The following is a 20,999-nucleotide window of genomic DNA, read 5'->3' as shown; positions in this document are numbered from 1 at the left end:
GGGCTCTGGGGGGGATCACGAGAAATCCATGCTTGGGTAAAAACAATGCATACAATAGAACAATGGAAGTTTAATAATTAATATGTAAGTTATATAACGATAGAGTATTAAAACATGTTCAGCTCAAAACAAAGATGGGTCAGATTTGGGTTTGTGTACCCCTGACACCCAGAGCTCTTCAATAAAGCACCTATTTATGATTATATATAATCATTCCGTGATTATGTGTGTTCCTGAACGCTAACAGCTCTGTTCCTCTCTTCCAGCCCTTGAAGACATGGCACATAACATCAGCCCTGCCATCAGAAGCCTGGCAATTCAAAAACTTTGTATCCTCCAGGCAGTAGAGAGAACTCAATATTCCATCTTTGGAAACCTGCAAGATCAGCTCTACATGGCATACAGGACACGGTCTCATCTCTCAGGCCTTGACTGGATGCGCTGCTGGAGCTCTGCTGAGAGATGATCTGGGAGGTTCTGTCTGCTGGGGCCACCTGAGCCAGCCAGAATTTTATTTTTCTTCAAAATTGTTCTTTCCTTATTTTTGTTTTTGTTTAGTATGTAAATATAGGATATGTTATAAATACACAGGCTCCCAGGAGCTTTCTTTTGCTGCCCAAGGTCCGCAGGATATTGGAGAAGAGAGGGAAAAGGGTCCTTGTGCTCAGCAACCTGCTGGGGTGTGCAGTGGTGAAGGGAAAATGGCCAGAAGCCCCTTGGCCTTTGGTGGTTTTGCTGAAGCCACAACCCCTGTCCCAGCCAGGAAGTGCCATCTGTGTCCTCGTGCCCGTGTGGTGCTGGCTGGGTTGCTGAGGGCTCCCAGGTGCTTCTTGATCCAGCTCCTCTAGAGCTCCTGTGGGGCTGCGGCGCTGCTGCTGGTCCACGCTGGGGGAGACTCTGAGGGAACAGGGTGCTGGGAGGCCATGAAGGGATGAGGGGCTGTGGAGGCCCTGACGGGACAAGGCAGTGGGAAGGCACAAGGGGGATGTGTGAAGGAGTGGGTGGAAGGAGGCTCCAAGGGGACAGGAGGCCCCTGAAAGGCCGGACTGGTGGGAAGACCTGAGGAACTGGGTGTCAGAGGCCATAAGCAGCCCCCGGGCAGCCGCCTGGTTCCTGACACCCGGCTGATCAGGCGCTTCCCCAAAATGTCTCCCAGGCCTGCAGCAGAAGCCCTCGAGGCTGGGACACCACCCCTCCAGGAGGGTGGGGACAGCCTGAGGTGTGCCCAGGCTGGGCTGGCTGGGGACATGGAGGGCAGGGGGGTGCTGCCAGGCCACAGCCACTGGGTGCCTGCGATAAGGGGCAGTGGGCAGAGGCAGGGCTGGCGGCCAGGCCGGGCCCTCGCAGCTGCCCAGGCCACGCTGCTGTGACCGAGGCCCCCCTGACACAGAGCTCGGGGCCCGCAGAGCTGCTGCCACCATGGGGAGGGTGGCGATGTCTCCTCCAGCAGGGCTGCCCAGTGGCTGCTGCCCAAGCGGCTGTGGAGCCCACAGAAACAGCAGCAGAGTGTGCCCAGGAACAGCAGCACCCCGAACGTCGGCACCTGCGCACTGAGGCGTCCGCAGCAGCCGGCTGCCAAACAGGGAGGCTGTGGACACAGCTTTGGTTTGGCCTTTGGTTTGGCAAAAGGCTTCAGCAGAATTGGCCACAATGGCTTTCTCTTGACTTGCCAGCCTCACAGCAACACTTGGCAGCTTCAGCTGCAGCCTGTGCCCGTGACTGACTTGGATGGCCGTGCTTGAGGGTGGGCTTGCCTTCCACACTCAGGTGTCCCAAGGCAGCGGCCTTGTTGCCATCATGACACAGAGAGAGAGAGACTCAGGACATGAGAACACAGGAATAGCCTGTTTGGCTCATTCTTGAGTTTGCTGCTCCTGCCTAAAATAATCATCAGGAGTATATGCTGATATAAAAGTATAGCCGAACACCAAGGACTTTTTCTGTAGTGTCTAGAACTAAAACCTTCTGTGACTGTTCAGAGACTCTAAAATGCAGGGTGAAAATGACAGCTTTGTATGTAAGAGTCCTAAAAATTTTGACATGTGATTTTTTCTAGTCAAGGATTTTAATTCCAATGTGGAAACTACAAAAAAATATTAAAATTTGTTTTCATTGGCAACCGCTTTGAAATGGCATCAGCACACCTACAGGTGTACTGGGGACAGTACTTGGCAATTCATGGCTTCAGATGTGGGAGATAAATATTTTGCCTGGTTTCACCTTGAAGTTGAAGTTTTCCCAGGGCTTTGATTGACTGGTCATTGCAGGTAACTTTAATAAATTCAAAAGGATGTGAAAGCACAATTTCTGGAGAATATGCACGAGGGGTAGAGGGAAAACCTCAAAAACAGTCAGCAGGCTCTGGAAAACTTAGAAAAAATTAAAATTACAAACATAATGTAAAAATAGATGGAACTCTGTGACTGTTCAAGCAGGACTCTGTCTCTGGAGGAAATGTTTGCCTTGCATCAGCTGTAACACAGACAGACACACAGCAACTGGAGCCTTGAACATCAGAGACTGGACTAATGTTTGTCCCAGAAAAAGACAGAGAAGATCCCACTGAAACAGGACAGTGCCTCTGTACAATCTAGCCATCCCAGGAAACTCAGCAGCTGATGGTGTTTTTGTGCTACTGCAAACCCCTCCCATGAAAAACATCATTCCAGGAAGGAGCAACATCATCTGACAGATCGCAAGAGTGGCCAGCAATAGCTCCAGGAGCTCCTGCCAAGACCCCAAGGAAGGAGTCCAGCCCCCAATGCACGGGGCTTTGGCTTTGGCCCTCTGGCACAGAAACCCCCCAGGGGCACAAGTCTCTGGGGCAGGAGAAGGGCACCAGCACTGCCAGGGCTCGGCTGGGGTGGCAGGTCTGCCCCGGTGGGGACTCTGCCACACTTGCTGATTTCAGTGCTGCCAGGCCCCTGTGCAGATTCTGTGCAAGGCCCCGTGCCCTTCCTGCTGCGGCTGCCTCGGCAGCCCTGGGGGCTCCTTCTGCTGCCCTGAGCCTGCAGAGCAGGGCAGCGTTTGCTGATGGTTTGAGGTGTTCCTAAAGATCCTGTCAGGCTGTCTTAGACACTTTGGGCAAGGGATTCCTTCCAACCTGGGCCACTTTGGGTGGGATGGGGGTGGAACCAGGGCAAGTGGCAGGGCGTGCAAGGGCCGTTAGTGACACAGCGCAGCCTGGTAACGGTGGAATGGAACGGTGGAATGGACAAGAGCTGGTGGTGACAAGACCACACCAGAGTGCCTGGTGCATGCGACGGGACAGGACGTGCCAGAGCGGTGCTGTGAGGAGCCCCCACACAGCCCACTCGTTAGTGCCTGACCCGGAGCTTTTCTGAGGCGTAACTCCTACAGCTCACGTTGTGAGCAGACTGTGGGTCTTGGTGAGCCGGAGCTTTCCGTTGACATCTCTTTAGAAGGTGCTCCCAAGGCCCCATTTTGTCATGGCGGGCAGATTCTTCAGGCTATTCAGAGTGTTCCGACGGAACAGAAAGACAGACCCTGGAGCTGCCCCAGCAGAACACCCAGAAGAGCCAGAGCAGTTCCAGCAAGGGCAGGATGGTGAGTGGCAGAGCTGGGCTGCGGGGCTGAAGCTGCAGCCAGCTGGGCCCTGCACCATCCCATCCCATCCCATCCCATCCCATCCCATCCCATCCCATCCCATCCCATCCCATCCCATCCCATCCCATCCCATGTGGACATGCAAGGGCAGGACAGAATTTGGGCTGGGTCTGACCCCTGGCAGTGGCCATGCTCCATCCCCTGAGCCACCCCAGGGCTGTCCCTGCCTGGGGAGTGCAGGGCTGGGCTGTGTTCTCCGGCCTCTCCCGCAGCCCCTCAGCTCTGGCTGCTCTTTGACAGATGCAGCCATGGATGGGACACAAGAGCAGGAGCCCGCCCATGGCCGCTTTCACAAAATGTTGAAGGTACCTGCAGCCATCCCCACCTGGGCTGGGCCTGCTGGCACTGCTCAGCCCAGCTCTGCACTTGCAGCACTCCTTGGAACATGCCTCTCTTCCCTGTCCTTTGTTCATTCTGCACAGAGGTTCCGCCAGTTCCTGCCAATTCGGCGTAGAAAGATCAGCCCCATGGGAACTGAGGGCACAGCTGAGCCTGACTCCGGGCTGACCGAGCTCCAGGCAGAGCCTGATGTCAGCCCAGATTCAGCTGTGCCCTCACAAGACTCTGATGCTGCGGTGAGTGATGACAGGGCAAACTCTGATGTGACACTGACTGAGGACATGGCCATTCCAAACAGCAGAGAGACTCAGGGCATCACAAATACTGACACTACGCCCCCTCCCACCATGAGTCATGCACCTAATACGGATGTTTTTGAAAGGGGGGTGTTCCTTCTGACCAGCAGGTAGCCAGCCAGGGGCCAGAACTGGAGGTCTGCCACGATCGTGTGCCCCTTCAAGCCACATCCATAGGGCCCCCTCAGCTTTTGAGGCCAGCACAGTATGGCAGGAAGGGAAGCACTTCTTGGGAGAAGCTGGGGAAGCTGCTGCCTTGGACAGCGCTCTATGTCTTCCCCATTCCTACTCTAGGTGCCAGCTATTGTACGGAGCATTCACCAGAGTCTTATGTGCTCTGTTATGGTGGATGCCAGGCTGGCCACTAACATCGTGAGGCTGGCTGAAGAACACCCCGACGATGTGGTGCTGACCCTCCTGCGCTGTGCCCCATCGTGTGACAGGTATGGGGCCCACGTGCCTTGAGAGCTCAGGGCTCACCGACCTTTAGGGCCCATGGCCCTGCACAGCCTGTCCAATGGGCTCTGCCCAACAGGCAGAGAGGTCCAGGACCCTCAGGCCCCTCTGTTTCCTGAGGCTGCTGCCAATGCTCCCTCCCTGCCCCTCAGGGCACTGGGGCTCTGTCACCTGGGACCCCAGAGCTACACAGGGCATGGCTCTGTGACTGAGACACCCCTGACACAGAGCTCTGATCCCACAGAGCTGCTGCAGTGATGTGGCAAACCATAGCCTCGTCGGGACCAGCAATGGAGAAGGTGCTGCCAACTCTGCTCCATGTGATGGAGAACTGGCCACTTTGCAGCATCTGCACCTCTGATGAGGACAACAAGGACGTTTTTGCTCTGGCTGTGAGTTTGTGGAACTGGCCTTGACTGTCCCCTAGGTTGCTTCTCCAGCAGCTCTTCATCCTCTCCTTGCCTAAGGCACTGGGCTGAAACCTGGGCTAGGGGCAGGCTCAGGGGGCACTGGGCCCACTGTTCCCCCTCCATCTCCCCTCGGGCTCTGCCCCATGGACGCCTCAGCACTGAGCGCTGTCTTGGTGTGATTCTTTTGCAGGCAACTCTGGTGCTCAGGGTGATTATGCAAGTGCCTCAGCACCATGAGGCGATAATGCATTATTCCGACTCTCTCTTTACGGCTCTGCTGTTGCACATTTTCACCACCACACAGCTGATGCCAGCAGAAGTTAATAACTTCTGGAGAGAATGCCAGGAGCAACACCACCTTCCCAAAAAACCCAACAGGTGCCAGTCCTCCTGTCCTTCCCATGCCCTTGTGGCTGACACCAATTCACCCAATGTGACCTGGGCTTTGCTCTGCACACAGGTTTGCAGTGCAGGCCATGAAGGCTCTGCTCTGCTTTCTGCACTATGACAATGAGTTGATGGCCATGGAGCGCAAGTGTGGCTGGGAAACGCTGCTCCGTGCTGACACCCAGCACTATGCCGTGGGTCTGTTGGCCAGGTGAGACCCCTTCTCGCCACTGCCTCTGAAATGTGTGCCCTGTGCCCAGGGTGCCCGACCACAGTCCCTGTGGTCCTGGCCAGAGGTCTTTGCCATTGAGGGATGGCTGAGCAGACTGGAGAAGTTTGAGAGGAGGGTGCCCAGAAGGAGCCCCATGGTCCCTAAACACCCACAGTCCCTCCAGGGATGCTGGGGAAAGGCCAGATCTCTATGAGTCATTCCTGGGAGAGGTTTGCCCCCCCCCCACCCCCCACCTCAGTGTCTTGGTGCCATTTCCCCCCTTCCAGGGTGATGCGCCGTGACTTGATGCCTTTGTGTTACCATGTCGCACACCAATTTATCCGGAGGCTCATCGGGGAGGAGGCACGTTGGGATCTGTCCTCCCTGGCATTCCTTGTGGAGGTGAGCCCGATGGCCAGCACTACCTCGCTGAGCTGCCTGCCAGCCCTGTCCCCTTGCATAGCCACAGCTGCCTGGGACGGTGCCCACGCCCTGTGCTGCTGCCTGGGCCCAGCCCTGTGCAGTTCCAGGCTCCTGCCAGCCGGCTCCTCTGTCACTGCCCTGTGCCTTTCAGGTCCTGGATTGCCTGAACTTGAGTGACTGTGGGTACTGTGTCCTTGAGATCACATCAAAGCACCTGCAGAGTGAGTGCAGGCAGAGGCGTCGCCTGGCGCTCAGAGGCCTCGTGGTGCTCAGCAAGGAACCCTCAATGGTGAGAACGGGGCAGCGGCTGAAGCTGTGCTGGGGAAAGCAGCCCCTTGGGCTGGCTGGGCTTCAGGAGTTGAGGCAGCTGTTCCCAGCTCTCCTGCCTCACCTGCCTGAGTGCTTTGGGACAGGCTTTTGGCCTCTGGGCCCAGCAGCAGCAGGGTGGGGTTGCAGTGCCAGGGCAGTCTTGGCGCTGCAGCCGTTCAGGGCTTCCCAGCACAGCCTTGTGTTCCACACAGGCCAGACCAATACGCAGCCTGTGTCGAAGCTTCCTGCAGCTGCTGAGTGACGCAGACGGAGAAGTGGTCAGCATGTCTCTGTCTGTATTCACAAACATGCTCAAGAGAAAACATCTTCGTTTATCAAGGACTGCTGCCCCCAAGCTTGCTGAGCCACTTGTGCTTCTCTTTGACCATGTAAGGCTCTGTGCCCCGGCCACGGGCACTGGCTACTGCCCACACAAACTTTGGTCCTGTGGATTTTCAGGCCTTTGCCCAGGTGGGCTGGAGAAGTTGGCACTGAGATCTTTTCCTCCTTCTTTCCTCCAGGACAAAAGCCACGTGCAGGTGCTCTCCATTCACCTCTTCTGCAAGGCCATGAACCTGGTAGTGGAAGAGGGAAAAAAGGCAATGGAGGGAATTGTGAAGCAGAGTTTGCTCCCACTCATTTTGCACTGCCACGATGAGAACCTGCGCGTGGCTGATGTGAGGTTTTGTGTGATGCTGGTTGATCTCTGGGAGGGGGCTCGGCTGCTTCCTGCTATGCTGCCTCCAGGCTGCAGCTTCCTCCTGGCCTTGGCACAGGGATGCAACTCCTGTGCCCTGGGCAGCAATGGCATCTCTGCATCTCTCCAGGCCTCTCGGGAAACCCTGCACTGTGCTGCCACCTTCTTGAAGAACACAGAGCTCCTGTGTGTGCTGCCAACAGAGGATCTGTCGAAGATCGCCGAATGTGTGGTAAAGGACTGCCTGGAAACCCCAGCCTCAGCCTGGAGAAGCTCCCTGTCCCCAGTGCTCAGTGTGTGGGGCTGGCAGCTGTGGCCCAGTGCTGCGCCCAGGGGCACCAGCCTGTGCCCCACACGCCGCTCCCTTCCCTGGGCCACACAGGTTCCTCTCCAGGCTCCTGTGGCCCCGAGCCGGGTGCCGATGGAGCCCCAGCCCAGTGGGGCTGCGGGCCGGGCCTCAGGGCTGGGCGGGCACGGGAGGCCGGGGCTGGCCGCAGGCAGCGCCCAGCCGAGGGGCAGAGCCCGCACCAACCCTTCCCTCCTGCCGCTCTCTGCAGCTGGCACAGGACAGGAACCGAGCAGCCGAGCACCTGAGCTGGGCACTGCCATATCTGGACAGCCCACAGGAGTCCCTACGAGAGGCGGCCGTCAGCTTCATCGGTGAGCCACGAGCCCGGGCTGGCTCCCTGCTCTGCCGCAGCTCGGCCCCGGCCCTGGCTGCTGCCCCGACAGCGGCACCCGGGCCCGGCGCCCTGGAGCCCCGGCTGCCCTCGGGGCTGCTGCTGCCGGCCTCTGGCAGCCGTGCCCTTGGGCTGAGTCAGGATGCGGCAAGGGCCCGGGCTGAGCCCTGCCGGGGCGGGAGGGTGTGTGGGCACAGGGCTGGCAGCACCGCTGGCAGGGAGCTGTGCCGCTGGGGCCCTGACAGGCTCTGTGTTCCCAGGGACGGTCAGGATGTTCATGAACAAGAGCGCACAAGGAAGAGCTGCAGACCCTCAGTGAGGGTGAGTGAGAGCAGCGGGCTGGCACTGGGGGCTGGCGGGGGGCAGTTGCAATGCCTGGGCAGGGAGCTGCAATCCCTGGCCCAGCTGCAGAGTGCTTCGTTCCCTGTCTGGGTGAGGGCGGTGTGGGCAGAGATCTGAGAGATTTCAGGGACATGGGTGGGAGTTGTGGCCAGCACCTTCTGGCTGATCATGTTGTCTGGTCCTCTCTTGTGGCCATTGCAAGAGCCAGGTGGAATGTCCTTGGGAGGAATGTCTCCTAGGATCCCTGCAGATGCGTGCCCTGACCGTGCCTCTCCTCCTCTCTCTTCCAGCCACTGAAGCCCCGAGGAAAGACACCACTCCATCCCACAGCAACCAGAATATCCAAGCTCAGTTTGCCAGTAAACAAGTGTCCCAAGAACAGCAGCAGGAGACACTGAAGAGGACACCACCTCCCAGTGCCACTGGAGATCCAGGCACAGCTGACAACTGGCACAGCTGAGCCTGTGGGATTCTCACGGGGCTTCAGCCCTCTCCCAGCCTGTAGATAGCTCCCTCCAGCCCTCAGACTGTGCCCGTCCCCTTTTTTCCCTCTAATCTTCCTCCCTTTTGACAGCTCCTTCCCTCCAGCCCTCAGTCCATGCCCATCCCCTTCTTTCCCTTTCCAGTTTATCCCTGTTAATAAACAGTTTGCCTTTTTCACTTAACCTGCATCTCTGTGGAGCTGAAGGGTCACAAATCCAGAGCGCTGTGACACACAGGCCCCTCCTGCCATTCTCTCCTGCACCGTGTTTTGTGCAGAGACGCAGAGGAAGGAGCGCAGATCGGGCTGGAAAGGTCCCTGTGCTGAAGGCCCGGATCCACAGCATTGTGGAGTTCAAGGTGTTACTGAAGGCCAGTAGTGGGACAAGGAGCCTGTGTGTGTCAGGGACCAAAGTTGTGTCTAAGGCCTTGCTGTATTTGGTCCTCAGTTGTGCACGTCAACAGGATGACAAAGAACAGACTTTGAAGGAAACCTTATGGGTTAACTGCTGGGAATTTGACCTCAATGGATTGATCAATTGATGGGAAGTTAACCTGTGAAAGAGGAACAGTAACAATGAGGCTGTTATTGGCATGGTGACCTTACCTCCTGTACTGGCCAAGGGTGAGATGACATGGTAACTGGGAAAATTCCACTCCAGGGGAGAAGAAAGGAGGCTTGGTTCTGCAGTGGAGAGGCGAGAAGGACAAAATGCACGCCTTTTTGATGCAGGGCATGCCCTGAAGGTGCATGGCCTGCCTGCCCCTCCCATTGGAGCACCGTGCTCCATCTGCTGCTGCTGCTCAGTGGCTTTGCACCAATCCAGGGGTTGGCAGGTTTTATTTGCAACAGCAACTAATAAAATAAGACTTGCTTTGCAATTTTGTGCACGGGCATCTTCCAGCACCCATGATGTTCTTGGCAATGAGGATGGGATGCCCAGAGCACAAAAAGCCGTGGTGTTTTGAGCACGTGTGAGTGAAAAATGGACGCATGTTTGAGTGTGGGTAAGAGAAGAGGGACAGGGTTTGGGCAGTGGAGCGTACGGTTGTGCAATATATGTTGGTATAATTTGTGTTTTAATGTACACATATAAAATCAAGTTTAAAAGTATGTTTTATGTAAAATAAAAACCACAAGCAACTTAAGATTGCAAAAGCAGCTGCTGGAAAACCAGGAATTTGCAAGAGAATGACCCAGCAATTAAGATAACACTGAGAAGAGCTGGGTCCACCCAAGCAAGATAAGCGCTCTAACGACCCGGTGATTAACGCCTGATACAGACCTGATGTGATTCTCTAGGACCTTACATCTCAGTGTCGGTTTCCCAAAAAAAACTACAGACTAAAAAAAATCTCACCACGATTCTACATCTCAAAGCCTGCTTCCTGAAAAACCACTCAAACTTCATCTTCTTCTCAGAAAACTCATCAGCAGTCCAGCAGCAGAAATATGAATATGTAACAACACAAGAAAAAGAAAGAAACTGAAACTGCATAGCCTCAAGCTGAAAAAACCTGTATAAAACACCGCTCTCCAAAAGACAAGTTGTGAACTTGGGGGAATCAGTGTGGCAGAAGCTGATTTAGAGTTCACCCAGCGCCGATCCCGGGCTCGACGCTGACAGTGATTGTGGTTGTTTCCATAATTCGATTTTACAGATTTTTCAATAAAATCCTTATTGATAAAATTTGTCTGAATTTCATTTATAACAGTTGCACCCTGAGCGCGGGCGTGTAGCTGCAGCAAGGAAGCAGTGCCGTGGGTGCGTGTGCCACGAGCAGGGCCTGCTCAGTGGGGCACACAGCTGCCCCAGGACAGTCTGTTCCGTGGGCAGCAGATCATGTGGTTGCAATTTCACTGGACAGAGTTCCTGCCCTCACTTCTCTTGTGGGCCTTAGGTTTCCTTGTGTGAGTGCACTGGTAACAATGTTTTGTGAAAAAGAGCCTTGGGCGGTGGCTTTGTCAGTGGAGTGACCAGGCTGGATGCAGGAAGCTCCAGGCTGGAGCACATTATGGCATTAGCTAGCAACCTGGACAAGTATTGGGCCTGAAGCATGGGAGGCCAAGGACCTTGGTGGGGTGTTGAAATATTGCAGAGAATTTATAGAAACTCCTCTCCGAGACCCTCTAAAGAGTGGCTGACTCCTGCTGGTCAGATGGCTGGTTGCCTATTATTTGCATACAAAATTGCTGTTCAAGAGAATGCAGAGCTTGACAAACAGGTGAAGAAGATGAAAAAATTGAGGAGCTACAAGCTGGTATGTTGTAACTTGACAAGTTACAATGTCAAGCATTTGTACCTGGTGTGGAACAGGTTGAGCAACTCAGGTCGCTATACCAATGTTGCTGCTTGGCCACCTGTGGCCAAAGGATGGACTACTTTAGGACAGGAATGCAATCTGCTTAAAGGAGAAGAAATGAAAATTAGTGTCCTGATGGGGTCTCTCGAGCTTTATAAGGGCCAACCCTTAAACCCCAGGATAGGAACATTATCCTAGAGGGATGCCCAAAGGGATGGAAAGCCTACGGTCATGGAACAGCATCCCTGCATCTGTGGGCTACCAGAATGGGGCAAGCACTGTCTCCCCCTGGGAAGTGCCCTGCTTTATGCCGCACTGGAGTCGCAGATTTTAGGCACCTTGAATGCAGACGGTTTTACTAACTTCAAATTTATCAGCACAAGGAATAACCCTAGAGCTTGGTGGGTCAATGCCACAATACTGTGTGGGTGGATTTAGCACAGCCTGATTTTTGGTAGTGGGGGAGGGCCACAGAAGCAGCTTCTGTGAGAAGACAGAGGAGAGAGAGGACCCTTGCTTCCAAACTAAAGCAGCATATCTTTAAAGGACTGTACCCCTGTCTCTCTTTGAAACAAGTTAGGAGGAAATGTCCTGAAAGGGGCGTCTCCTCTAAAGAAAGGTAGGTTTCGGTACTCTCTCCCCTCTTGGGCTCAGAGGTACAGAAAATGTGCCCTTATCTGTAGCGCCTGCCTCTGAGACCTGAGAGAGAGAGCACTGAGTTTAACACAACACCATGGAGATAACTTTTAAAGTTAAGTAGAGAAACTGGGAATGTGAGTGTGTCAGAGTTTTCTTAAGTCACTGGGTGAGAAAGTTAGAATTTAAGGTTTAAGCTATTTTAGAAAAGAAGAGACAAGATAGAGGACTTAGGGCATTGTCCCTTTCTCCTTCTTCTTCCTTCACCTACTTCTTTTAAGGGTTTTTGGGTAATAATGAGTGATTGGATAGAAAAAGCCGCAGTGCAGCACACAGGTGTCAGGTCTTTGGGTCACTAAGAAAAAGAACTTACTTGGAATTTGATTATTGGACAAATAGACATAGAAAAGACCTTGAAGAGATTCTTCGTTCTCCATTTTGCACCTCTCTATCTTAGTGTATGTAGCTCCTTGTACTCTGTATATATGTAATATAGATAAGGAAAGAATAAACAACCAAGTGTGAACATGAGAAAACAGCCTCTCTCTTGTCAATCTCAGTCCTGGGGAAAAGAACCCAACCCACCAGTGTCACCTCGACACCTACAGATCAAGGCCAACAGTGTCCCCTTGTCAGCGTTCAGGAACACACATAATCATGGATTGATTATATGCAGGTGCTTTATTGAAGTGCACAGGAACTGGGGGTATCAGCAACCCAAATCTAACTCCATCATCTTTGTCCAAAGTGCACATATTTATACAATTTCAGCTGAAGCAGTAATCACTATAACAACCTTATCAATATTGCTTATTTAATAAATCTTCATTAACTTTATTGATATTGCCTCATGAGAGTTAGCTCATCCTTGTATGAACATGTACTAATCTTATCTCTGGGTGGGTATCTTGGAGACCCCAAGTACCAGCTCCCTTTACCGTAAACATTTCAGCTTGCTAGACCATCCCTAATACCAAGCATTCTTGAGGCCTACCTCTACAAGATTTTAAGAAACATTTTCAGAAACATTTAAGCCCATAGTAACACCCTCAGGATACAGCAGTCCTGAGGGGTCTCCCCAGAGCTGCCTGATGCCACCCACTCCTTGTGGCACCAGTTGCTTTCCTGTGCAATGTTCTAGCTGCCCCAAGAGTCAAGAGGGAGCTGAAGAAAGAGATTGCCAGGCTGCTCTCCATCCTTTCCCAGCAATCCTGCTTAAGGGGAGAAGTCCAAGCTGAGCTCAAAGGTGTAAATGGAAGAGCCGTGCACAGGAAGGGTCAGTGGGAAGGATGATCCAGGAGCCAGTGGCCTGGCAGCCTGAGCTTGCTACCGCAGAAGGCCTTGGGGCAGATCCTGCTGAGTGCCATCCCATGGCATGTGTAGGGAACCAGGGAGTCTGCTGGAGGGTGGGAAAGCTCTGTGGAGGGATGGGGACAGCTGGGGGTCCTGGTGGAGTGTTGAGGAGTTCTGTGAGGGTGTTTTGGGGGCGTTGGTGATGGTGGGTGTGTTGGGGAAGGAGTTGTCTGGAAGTGAGAGGTCTAGGCTGGAATTTGAGTCAGTTTGACAGCAGCATCCGTGGTTTGGCACAGCCTTGGTTATAGAGGACATAAGGAATATCTGTGACTTTTCCTGTTAGTGGTCCTGGTTCTCATGGAAAAAAGAAGAGGAGAGAGTTGAAATTTATTGGCCACCTAGATATCTGTACGAGGGGGAGGATTAGCCTTTTTGCAATCTACTCAATTGTCTGGACTACTTTTGTAATAGTGAGTGGACTTTCATTCCTTGAGAGCTTTAATCCTTCAGAGAATTAGGATATTATCCTATCCCTCCACAGAAAACCAAAGGTTTGCAAACCAAAGAATGGCCTTTTTTTAGCCTCTGTGTAGTGTTATATTTTGTAAAGTGACTCTCAATGGATGATGTTAAGGCAAAGGACTTGCTGCTTTGAGATGGGAAGCAAACTTGCAAATCTTTCACATTCTCTGGCCATTGCAATTAATTGGTGAAGTCTGCCACTTTCAGGAACTTCTTGAGTTGAGCAATGGGGAAGTAAAGCTCTCGTGAACTGAGGGTTCTTAAATGTCAGATCCTTCTGTGCCTTCCCAACAAAGATGTTTCTGAGCAGCAGGAAATGACTTCAATGGGAAAATAATTCCAACATAATTAATCTGACCAAGACTAAGCGTTGCCAGCAGTTGCTCCAGGTGCTCCTGCCAACAGCCCCTGCAGGAAGGAGCCCAGCCCCCAATGCACGGGGCTTTGGCTTTGGCCCTCTGGCACAGAAACCCCCCAGGGGCACAGGTCTCTGGGGCAGGAGAAGGGCACCAGCACTGCCAGGGCTCGGCTGGGGTGGCAGGTCTGCCTCGGTGGGGACTCTGCCACACTTGCTGATTTCAGTGCTGCCAGGCCCCTGTGCAGATTCTGTGCAAGGCCCCGTGTCCTTCCTGCTGCGGCTGCCTCGGCAGCCCTGGGGCCTCCTTCTGCTGCCCTGAGCCTGCAGAGCAGGGCAGCGTTTGCTGATGGTTTGAGGTGTTCCTAAAGCTCCTGTCATGCTGTCTTAGACACTTTGGGCAAGGGATTCCTTCCAACCTGGGCCACTTTGGGGGGGATGGGGGTTGAACCAGGGCAGGTGGCAGTGTGTGCAAAGGCCCTTTGTGACACAGCACAGCATGGTAACTGTGCAATGGAAAGGGACAGGGTGTCCAAGGGCCCTTTGTGACTTGTGGTGACATAGGGGCTGGCGGTGACAGGGCCACGCCACAGTGCCCAGTGCACGCGACGGGACAGGACGCGCCAGAGCGGTGCTGTGAGGAGCCCCCGCACAGCGCACTCGTTTGTGTCTCACCCGGAGCTTTTCCAAGCCTTCACTCGTACAGGTGACCTCGTGGCAAGACTGCGGGCCTTGGTGGCCCGTGGCTTTCCCGAGGCTTTTCTTTTGCAGGTGCCTGCGAAGCCAGACTGCGAGACTTGGTGGTCTGTGGTCTTCCCAAGACTTTTCTTTTGCAGGTGCCTGCGGGGCAAGGCTGTGGGCCTTGCTGGCCCGTGGCCTTCCCAAGACTTTCCTTTTGCAGGTGCCTTCAAGGCCAGACTCCGGTACTTGGTGACCTGGAGCTTTTCTGAGGCATCTCCCATCCTTCTGACCTCTGTCCTCAAGGTGAGACTGTAGGACCTGGTGACCACAGTCATTTAAGAGGAGTCTCCAGTCATTGTGCAGGAGCCCTTGAGACCAGACTGCAGGACTTTCTGTCCTGTAGCCTTCCTGAGGCTTCTCTCTCACAGGTGCCTTCAAGGCACAACTGCACAGTCTGTTGACTCAGAGATTTCCCAAGGCATCTCTCTTTAAGGTGCCTTCGAGGCCAGATTGTGTAATGGCGGGCAGATTCCTCCGGCTGTTCAAAGTGTTCCAACGGAACAGAAAGACAGACACTGGAGCTGCCCCAGCACAACAGCCTGAAGAGCCAGAGGAGTTCCGACCACTGCAGGATGGTGAGTGGCAGAGCTGGGCCATATGGCTGATGTCTGCAGCCAGCTAGGCCACATCCATCCCATCCCATCCCATCCCATCCCATCCCATCCCATCCCATCCCATCCCATCCCATCCCATCCCATCCCATCCCATCCCATCCCATCCCATCCCATCCCATCCCATCCCATCCCATCCCATCCCATCCCATCCCATCCTATCCCATCCCATCCCATCCCATCCCATCCCATCCCATCCCATCCCATCCCATCCCATCCCATCCCATCCCATCCCATCCCATCCCATCCCATGTGGACATGCCCAAGGGCAGGACAGAATATGGGCTGGGTCTGACCCCTGGCAGTGGCCGTGCTCCATTCCCTGAGCCACCCCAGGGCTGTCCCTGCCTGGGGAGTGCAAGGCTGGGCTGTGTTCTCCGGCCTCTCCCGCAGCCCCTCAGCTCTGGCTGCTCTTTGACAGATGCAGCCATGGACGAGAGACAAGAGCAGGAGCCTGCCCGTGGCCGCTTCCGCAAAACACTGAAGGTACCTGCAGCCATCCCCACCTGGGCTGGGCCTGCTGGCACTGCTCAGTCCAGCTCTGCACATGGAGCACTCCTTGGAACATGCCTCTCTTCCCTGTCCTTTGTTCATTCTGCACAGCGGTTCCACAAATTCCTGCACATTCAGCGTAGAAAGAGCAACACCACAGCAGCAACTGAGGGCACAGCTGAACCTGACTCTGGGCTGACCGAGCTCCAGGCAGAGCCTGATGTCAGCCCAGATTCAGCTGAGCCCTCAGAAATTCCAGATGATGACACCGGAGAGACTCAGGGCATCGCAAATGCCGACAGGACACCCACTCCCACTGTAAGCCAAGAGCTCATATGGGATTATTTCAAGGACCCTCATGTTTCTTCTGACATTGTTGGCAAGAGAACTGCTTCTTCTGACCAGCGGGTAGCCAGCCTGGGGCCAGAACTGGGGGTCTCCCAGGATCCTGTGCCCCCTCACGCCACATCCACAGGGCCCCCTCAGCCTCTGAGGCCAGCAGAGCCTCACTGGAAGGGAAGCACTTCTTGGGGGAAGCTGGGGAAGTTGCTGCCTTGGACAGCACTCCATGTCTTCCCCATGCCTCATCCAGGTGCCAGCTATTGTACGGAGCATTCACCAGAGTCTTGTGTCCCGTGTCACTGTGGATATCAGGCAGAAAATTGACATAATAAGGCTGGCTGAAGAACACCCGGTTGATGTGGCGCTGACCCTCCTGCACTGTGCCCCATCATGTGACAGGTATGGGGCCCACGTGCCTCGAGAGCTCAGGGCTCACCAGCCTTTAGGGCCATCGCCCTGCACAGCCTGTCCAATGGGCTCTGCCCAACAGACAGAGAGGTCCAGGAGCCTCGGGCCCCTCTGTTTCCTGAGGCTGCTGCCAATGCTCCCTCCCTGCCCTTCAGGGCACTGGGGCTCTGTCACCTGGGACCCCACAGCTACACAGGGCATGGCTCTGTGACTGAGACACCCCTGACACAGAGCTCTGATCCCACAGAGCTGCTGCAGTGATGTGGCAAACCATAGCCTCGTCGGGACCAGCAGTTGAGAAAGTGCTGCCTACACTGCTCTGTGTGATGGAGAACTGGCCCCTTTGCAGCACCTGCACCTCTGATGGGGACAACAAGGATGTTTTTCCCTTGAGTGTGAGTTTCTGGAGATGGCCTTTGATCACCTGGAGCTTGCTTCCCCAGGAGATCTCCATCTTCTGCCTGCCTAAGGCGCTGGGCTGAAACCTGGGCTAGGGGCAGGCTCAGGGGGCACCGGGCCTGCTGCTTCCCATGCGTCTCCCCTCGAGCCCTGCCCCATGGACACCTCGGCACTGAGCACTGTCTTGGTGTGCTTCTTTTGCAGGCAACCCTGGTGCTCAGGGTGATTGTCCAGATGCCACAGTGCCGCGAGGCAATGATGCTTTATTCTGCCCGCCTGTTTGTGGCTCTGCTGTTCCATGTTGTCATCACCACACAGCTGATGCCACCAATGGAAGCTGACAGCTTCTGGAAAGCATGCCAGGAGCAACACCGCCTTCCCAGCAACGCCAACAGGTGCCAGTCCTCCTGTCCTTCCCATGCCCTTGTGGCTGACACCAGTGCACTCAGTGTGACCTGGGCTTTGCTCTGCACACAGGTTTGCAGTGCAGGCCATGAAATCTCTGCTCTGCCGACTGCGGTGTGACAATGTGGTCATGGAAATGGGACGCAAGCGTGGCTGGGACACGCTGCTCTGTGCTGACACCCAGCACTATGCCGTGGGTCTGCTAGCCAGGTGAGCCTCACTTCTCCCAGCTGCCTCTGAAACTTGTGCCCTGTGCTTGAGGTGTCTCACACAGTCCCTGTGGTCCTGGCCAGAGGGCCTCGTCACTGAGGGATGGCTAAGCAGGCTGAAAAAGGCTGAGAGGAGGGTGCCCAAAAAGAGTCACTTCCCAAAGCACCCATGATCCCTCCAGGGATGCTGGGGAAAGGCCAGATCTCTATGAGTCATTCCTGGGAGAGGTTTGTCCCGCCCCCCCCCCCCCCCCCCAATCAGGGTCTTGGTGCTTTTTTCCCCCCGACAGGGAGATGCGCCGTGGCTTGATCCCCTTCTGTTCCTGCATTGCACTCGACCTGCTCAAGTCACTCAGAAGGGAGGAGCGATGCTGTGATCTGTCCTTCCTGGCATTCCTTGTGGAGGTGAGCCCGATGGCCAGCACTACCTCGCTGAGCTGCCTGCCAGCCCTGTCCCCTTGCATAGCCGCAGCTGCCTGGGACGGTGCCCGCGCCCTGTGCTGCTGCCTGGGCCCAGCCCTGTGCAGTTCCAGGCTCCTGCCGGCAGGCTCCCCTGTTACTGCCCTGTGCCTTTCAGGTCCTCGACTGCTTAGATTTGACTAAACATGGTGACAGTGTCCTTGAGATCACATCAAAGCACCTGCAGAGTGAGTGCAGGCAGAGGCGTCGCCTGGCGCTCAGAGGCCTCGTGGTGCTCAGCAAGGAACCCTCAATGGTGAGAACGGGGCAGCGGCTGAAGCTGTGCTGGGCAAAGCAGCCCCTTGGGCTGGCTGTGATTCAGGAGCTGAGGCAGCTGCTCCCAGCTCTCCTGCCTCACCTGCCTGAGTGCTTTGGGACAGGCTTTTGGCCTCTGGGCCCAGCAGCAGCAGGGTGGGGTTGCAGTGCCAGGGTGGTCTTGGCGCTGCAGCCGTTCAGGGCTTCCCAGCACAGCCTTGTGTTCCACACAGGCCATAAGGATGTGCAGCCTGTCTCAACACCTTCAGGACCTGCTGGGTGATACAGATGGAGATGTGGTTGGCATGACCCTCCAGGTGTTCATCAATATTCTCAACAATAAAGACATCATGATATGCAGCACCACTGCCCCAAACCTGGCTCAGGCACTCCTGCTGCTCTTTGATCACGTAAGGCTCTGTGCCCCCAGCCACGGGCATTGGCTGCTGCCCAGAAACTTTGTGTCTTACAGATTTCTGGGCCTTTGTCCAGTTGAGCCTGGAGGAATCGGTATTAAGGTCTTTTTCATTTCTTTTCCTCCAGGACCACAGCCATGTGCAGCTGCTCTCCCTTGAACTCTTCTTTAAGACAATGGACTTGGTAGTGGATGAGGGAAAGAAGCCTCTGGAGAAGATTTTGAACCAGAGCCTGCTTCCACTCTTCATCCACTGCCATGATGAGAACCAGCGTGTGGCAAAGGTGAGGTTTTGTGTGATGCCAGTGCATCCCTGGGACGGGCATCGGCTTCCTCCTGTCCTGGAACCTTCCAGGCTGCGGCTTCCTTTGGGCCCTGTCACCCAGACAAGAGTCCTGTGCCCTGGGCTGCAGTGCCATCTCTGCATCTCTGCTGCTCTCCAGGCCTCTCGGGAAATGCTGCTTCGTGTGGCCGAGTTCCTCAAGAGGAGGAATCTGAAGCAGCTGGTGAGGAAAGAGCAGCTGTGGAAGTTTGCTGAGTGTCTGGTAAGAACGGCCTGGAGAAGCCCAAATATAGAAAATCCCTGTCCCTGTGCTCAGTGTGTGGGGCTGGCAGCTGTGGCCCAGTGCTGCGCCCAGGGGAGCCAGCCTGTGCCCCACACGCCGCTCCCTTCCCTGGGCCACACGGGCTCCTCTCCAGGCTCCTGTGGCCCCGAGCCGGGTGCCGATGGAGCCCCAGCCCAGTGGGGCTGCGGGCCGGGCCTCAGGGCTGGGCGGGCACGGGAGGCCGGGGCTGGCCGCAGGCAGCGCCCGGCCGAGGGGCAGAGCCCGCACCAACCCTTCCCTCCTGCCGCTCTCTGCAGCTGGCACAGGACAGGAACCGAGCAGCCGAGCACCTGAGCCGGGCACTGCCATATCTGGACAGCCCACAGGAGTCCCTGCGAGAGGCGGCCGTCAGCTTCATCGGTGAGCCACGAGCCCGGGCTGGCTCCCTGCTCTGCCGCAGCTCGGCCCCGGCCCCGGCTGCTGCCCCGACAGCGGCACCCGGGCCCGGCGCCCTGGAGCCCCGGCTGCCCTCGGGGCTGCTGCTGCCGGCCTCTGGCAGCCGTGCCCTTGGGCTGAGTCAGGATGCGGCAAGGGCCCGGGCTGAGCCCTGCCGGGGCGGGAGGCCGTGTGGCCACAGGGCTGGCAGCGCCGCTGGCAGGGAGCTGTGCCGCTGGGGCCCTGACAGGCTCTGTGTTCCCAGGGACGGTCAGGAAGCACCTGAGGGGGCCGCAGGAAGAGCTGCAGGTCCTCAGCGAGGGTGAGTGGGGGCTGGCACTGAGGGGCTGGCACTGGAGGGTCTGAAATGCCCAGGCAGGGAGCTGTAATCCGTGCCACGGCTTCAGAGGGCTTCTCTCCCTGTGTGCACACCTTGGTGGTGTGGGAGTATCACAGAGAGATTTCAGGGACATGGGGCAGGGATTTGGATGAAGTGTGGATTCGTGACCAGGACCTTGCAGCTGATCTTGTTGGCCCCTTAACTCTTGTGGCCACGGCAAGAACAGGCTGGGATGGCCCTGGCAGGACTTTCTCCTAGGATTCCCACAGATCCAGGCTCTGATCGTGGCTCTGTTCCCCTCTCTTCCAGCACTTCAAGCTCTGAGAAGAGATGATGACCCTTCTCAGAGAAACAAAGTTCTCCAACAGATATTAACTGAACAAGCTGCAGAGTTACGCTCGTCTGCTGGCTTAGGAATCCAGTCTTCGTGGAAGACGCTATGGAAGATGAGACTATGCTAAGACCAGAAGAGACCAGCTGGAGCTCCAGGCACAGCTGACAACTGGCACAGCTGAGCCTGTGGGAAGCTCACGCGGCTTCAGCCCTCTCCCTGCCTGTAGATAGCTTTGTCCCTGCAGCCCTCAGAAACTGCCCATCCCTTCTTTTTCCCTTCAATCTCCCTCCCTTTTGACAGCTCCCTCCCTGTGGCCCTTAGATACTGCCCATCCCTTCTTTATCCCTCCACTTTCCCTCCCTTTTCACAGCTCCATCCCCCAGCCCTCAGACCATCCCCTTTTTTGCTCCTCAGCTCATCCCTTTGCTTCGCATCCTATCAATAAACAGTTTGGCTTTTTCACTAAACCTGCATCTGTGTGGAGTTGAAGGGTCACAAATCCAGAGCGCTGTGACACACAGGCCCCTCCTGCCGTTCTCTCCTGCACTGTGTTTTGTGCAGAGACGCAGAGGAACGAGTGTAGATCAGGCTGGAAAGGTCCCTATGCTGAAGGTCCAGTTCCACAGCATTGTGGAGTTAAAGGTTTAACTGAGCACCCTGAAGGCCTTGGATTTTGGAAGACCCAAGCTGAGTGTGCCCTGAACCCGGCTGTGAGGGATTCTGTGGCAAGGATCCACAGAGAGCAAAGGAGCTTGGAATATCTGAGGCTTTCTAGAACAGCTTCCTGAAAGCACAGCAATGCCCCATCCCTGCACAGGATCAGGAGGAGGGCAGAACTGTTA

The 20,999-nt window shown here is 55.5% G+C and overlaps 2 protein-coding genes across 3 annotated transcripts; both read left to right on the top strand.

The window, feature by feature from the left end:
• The first annotated feature begins 2,515 nt into the window (after positions 1–2,515).
• LOC147646295 (maestro heat-like repeat-containing protein family member 7) lies at positions 2,516–8,842 on the top strand. Its single transcript, XM_086873625.1, has 15 exons — positions 2,516–3,567; positions 3,868–3,932; positions 4,050–4,202; positions 4,557–4,705; positions 4,963–5,110; positions 5,319–5,506; positions 5,589–5,726; positions 6,014–6,128; positions 6,301–6,438; positions 6,671–6,847; positions 6,980–7,135; positions 7,286–7,387; positions 7,713–7,815; positions 8,096–8,156; positions 8,468–8,842. Exons 1-14 carry the CDS (start codon positions 3,450–3,452, stop codon positions 8,152–8,154), a joined length of 1,809 nt encoding a protein of 602 aa, XP_086729751.1. The 5' UTR covers positions 2,516–3,449; the 3' UTR covers positions 8,155–8,156; positions 8,468–8,842.
• A 4,775-nt stretch (positions 8,843–13,617) lies between these two features.
• Positions 13,618–20,624, top strand: LOC147646294 (maestro heat-like repeat-containing protein family member 7). 2 transcript variants are annotated; one of them, XM_086873623.1, is made up of 16 exons: positions 13,618–14,751; positions 14,942–15,083; positions 15,541–15,605; positions 15,723–15,929; positions 16,204–16,352; positions 16,609–16,756; positions 16,965–17,155; positions 17,238–17,375; positions 17,665–17,779; positions 17,952–18,089; positions 18,322–18,498; positions 18,632–18,787; positions 18,947–19,048; positions 19,366–19,468; positions 19,749–19,805; positions 20,133–20,624. In XM_086873623.1, the coding sequence occupies exons 2-16, from the start codon at positions 14,966–14,968 to the stop codon at positions 20,282–20,284; spliced, it is 2,016 nt and encodes a 671-aa protein (XP_086729749.1). In that variant the 5' UTR covers positions 13,618–14,751; positions 14,942–14,965; the 3' UTR covers positions 20,285–20,624. The 2 variants fall into 2 exon arrangements, with proteins under 2 accessions (XP_086729749.1, XP_086729750.1); XM_086873624.1 differs by having other exon boundaries at positions 14,315–14,751; positions 14,927–15,083.
• The last annotated feature ends 375 nt before the right edge of the window (positions 20,625–20,999 follow it).

This window comes from Cyanistes caeruleus, unplaced genomic scaffold (genome assembly GCF_971803275.1).
Source record: "Cyanistes caeruleus unplaced genomic scaffold, bCyaCae1.hap1.1 HAP1_SCAFFOLD_102, whole genome shotgun sequence".
NCBI classification, from domain to species: Eukaryota; Metazoa; Chordata; class Aves; order Passeriformes; family Paridae; genus Cyanistes; species Cyanistes caeruleus.
The sequence above is the reverse complement of the archived record's forward strand: the minus strand, read 5'-3'. Positions and strand labels throughout refer to the sequence as shown.

Excerpts from the sequence above, each read along its gene's own strand:
- LOC147646295 (XM_086873625.1), top strand. The coding sequence starts at position 3,450 with ATGGCGGGCAGATTCTTCAGGCTATTCAGAGTGTTCCGACGGAACAGA. Across the intron at positions 3,568-3,867 it reads GTTCCAGCAAGGGCAGGATG|ATGCAGCCATGGATGGGACA; the intron begins GTGAGTGGCAGA and ends GCTCTTTGACAG. Across the intron at positions 5,727-6,013 it reads GCCGTGGGTCTGTTGGCCAG|GGTGATGCGCCGTGACTTGA; the intron begins GTGAGACCCCTT and ends CCCCCCTTCCAG.
- LOC147646294 (XM_086873623.1), top strand. The coding sequence starts at position 14,966 with ATGGCGGGCAGATTCCTCCGGCTGTTCAAAGTGTTCCAACGGAACAGA. Across the intron at positions 18,788-18,946 it reads AGAACCAGCGTGTGGCAAAG|GCCTCTCGGGAAATGCTGCT; the intron begins GTGAGGTTTTGT and ends GCTGCTCTCCAG. Across the intron at positions 19,806-20,132 it reads GCTGCAGGTCCTCAGCGAGG|CACTTCAAGCTCTGAGAAGA; the intron begins GTGAGTGGGGGC and ends CCTCTCTTCCAG.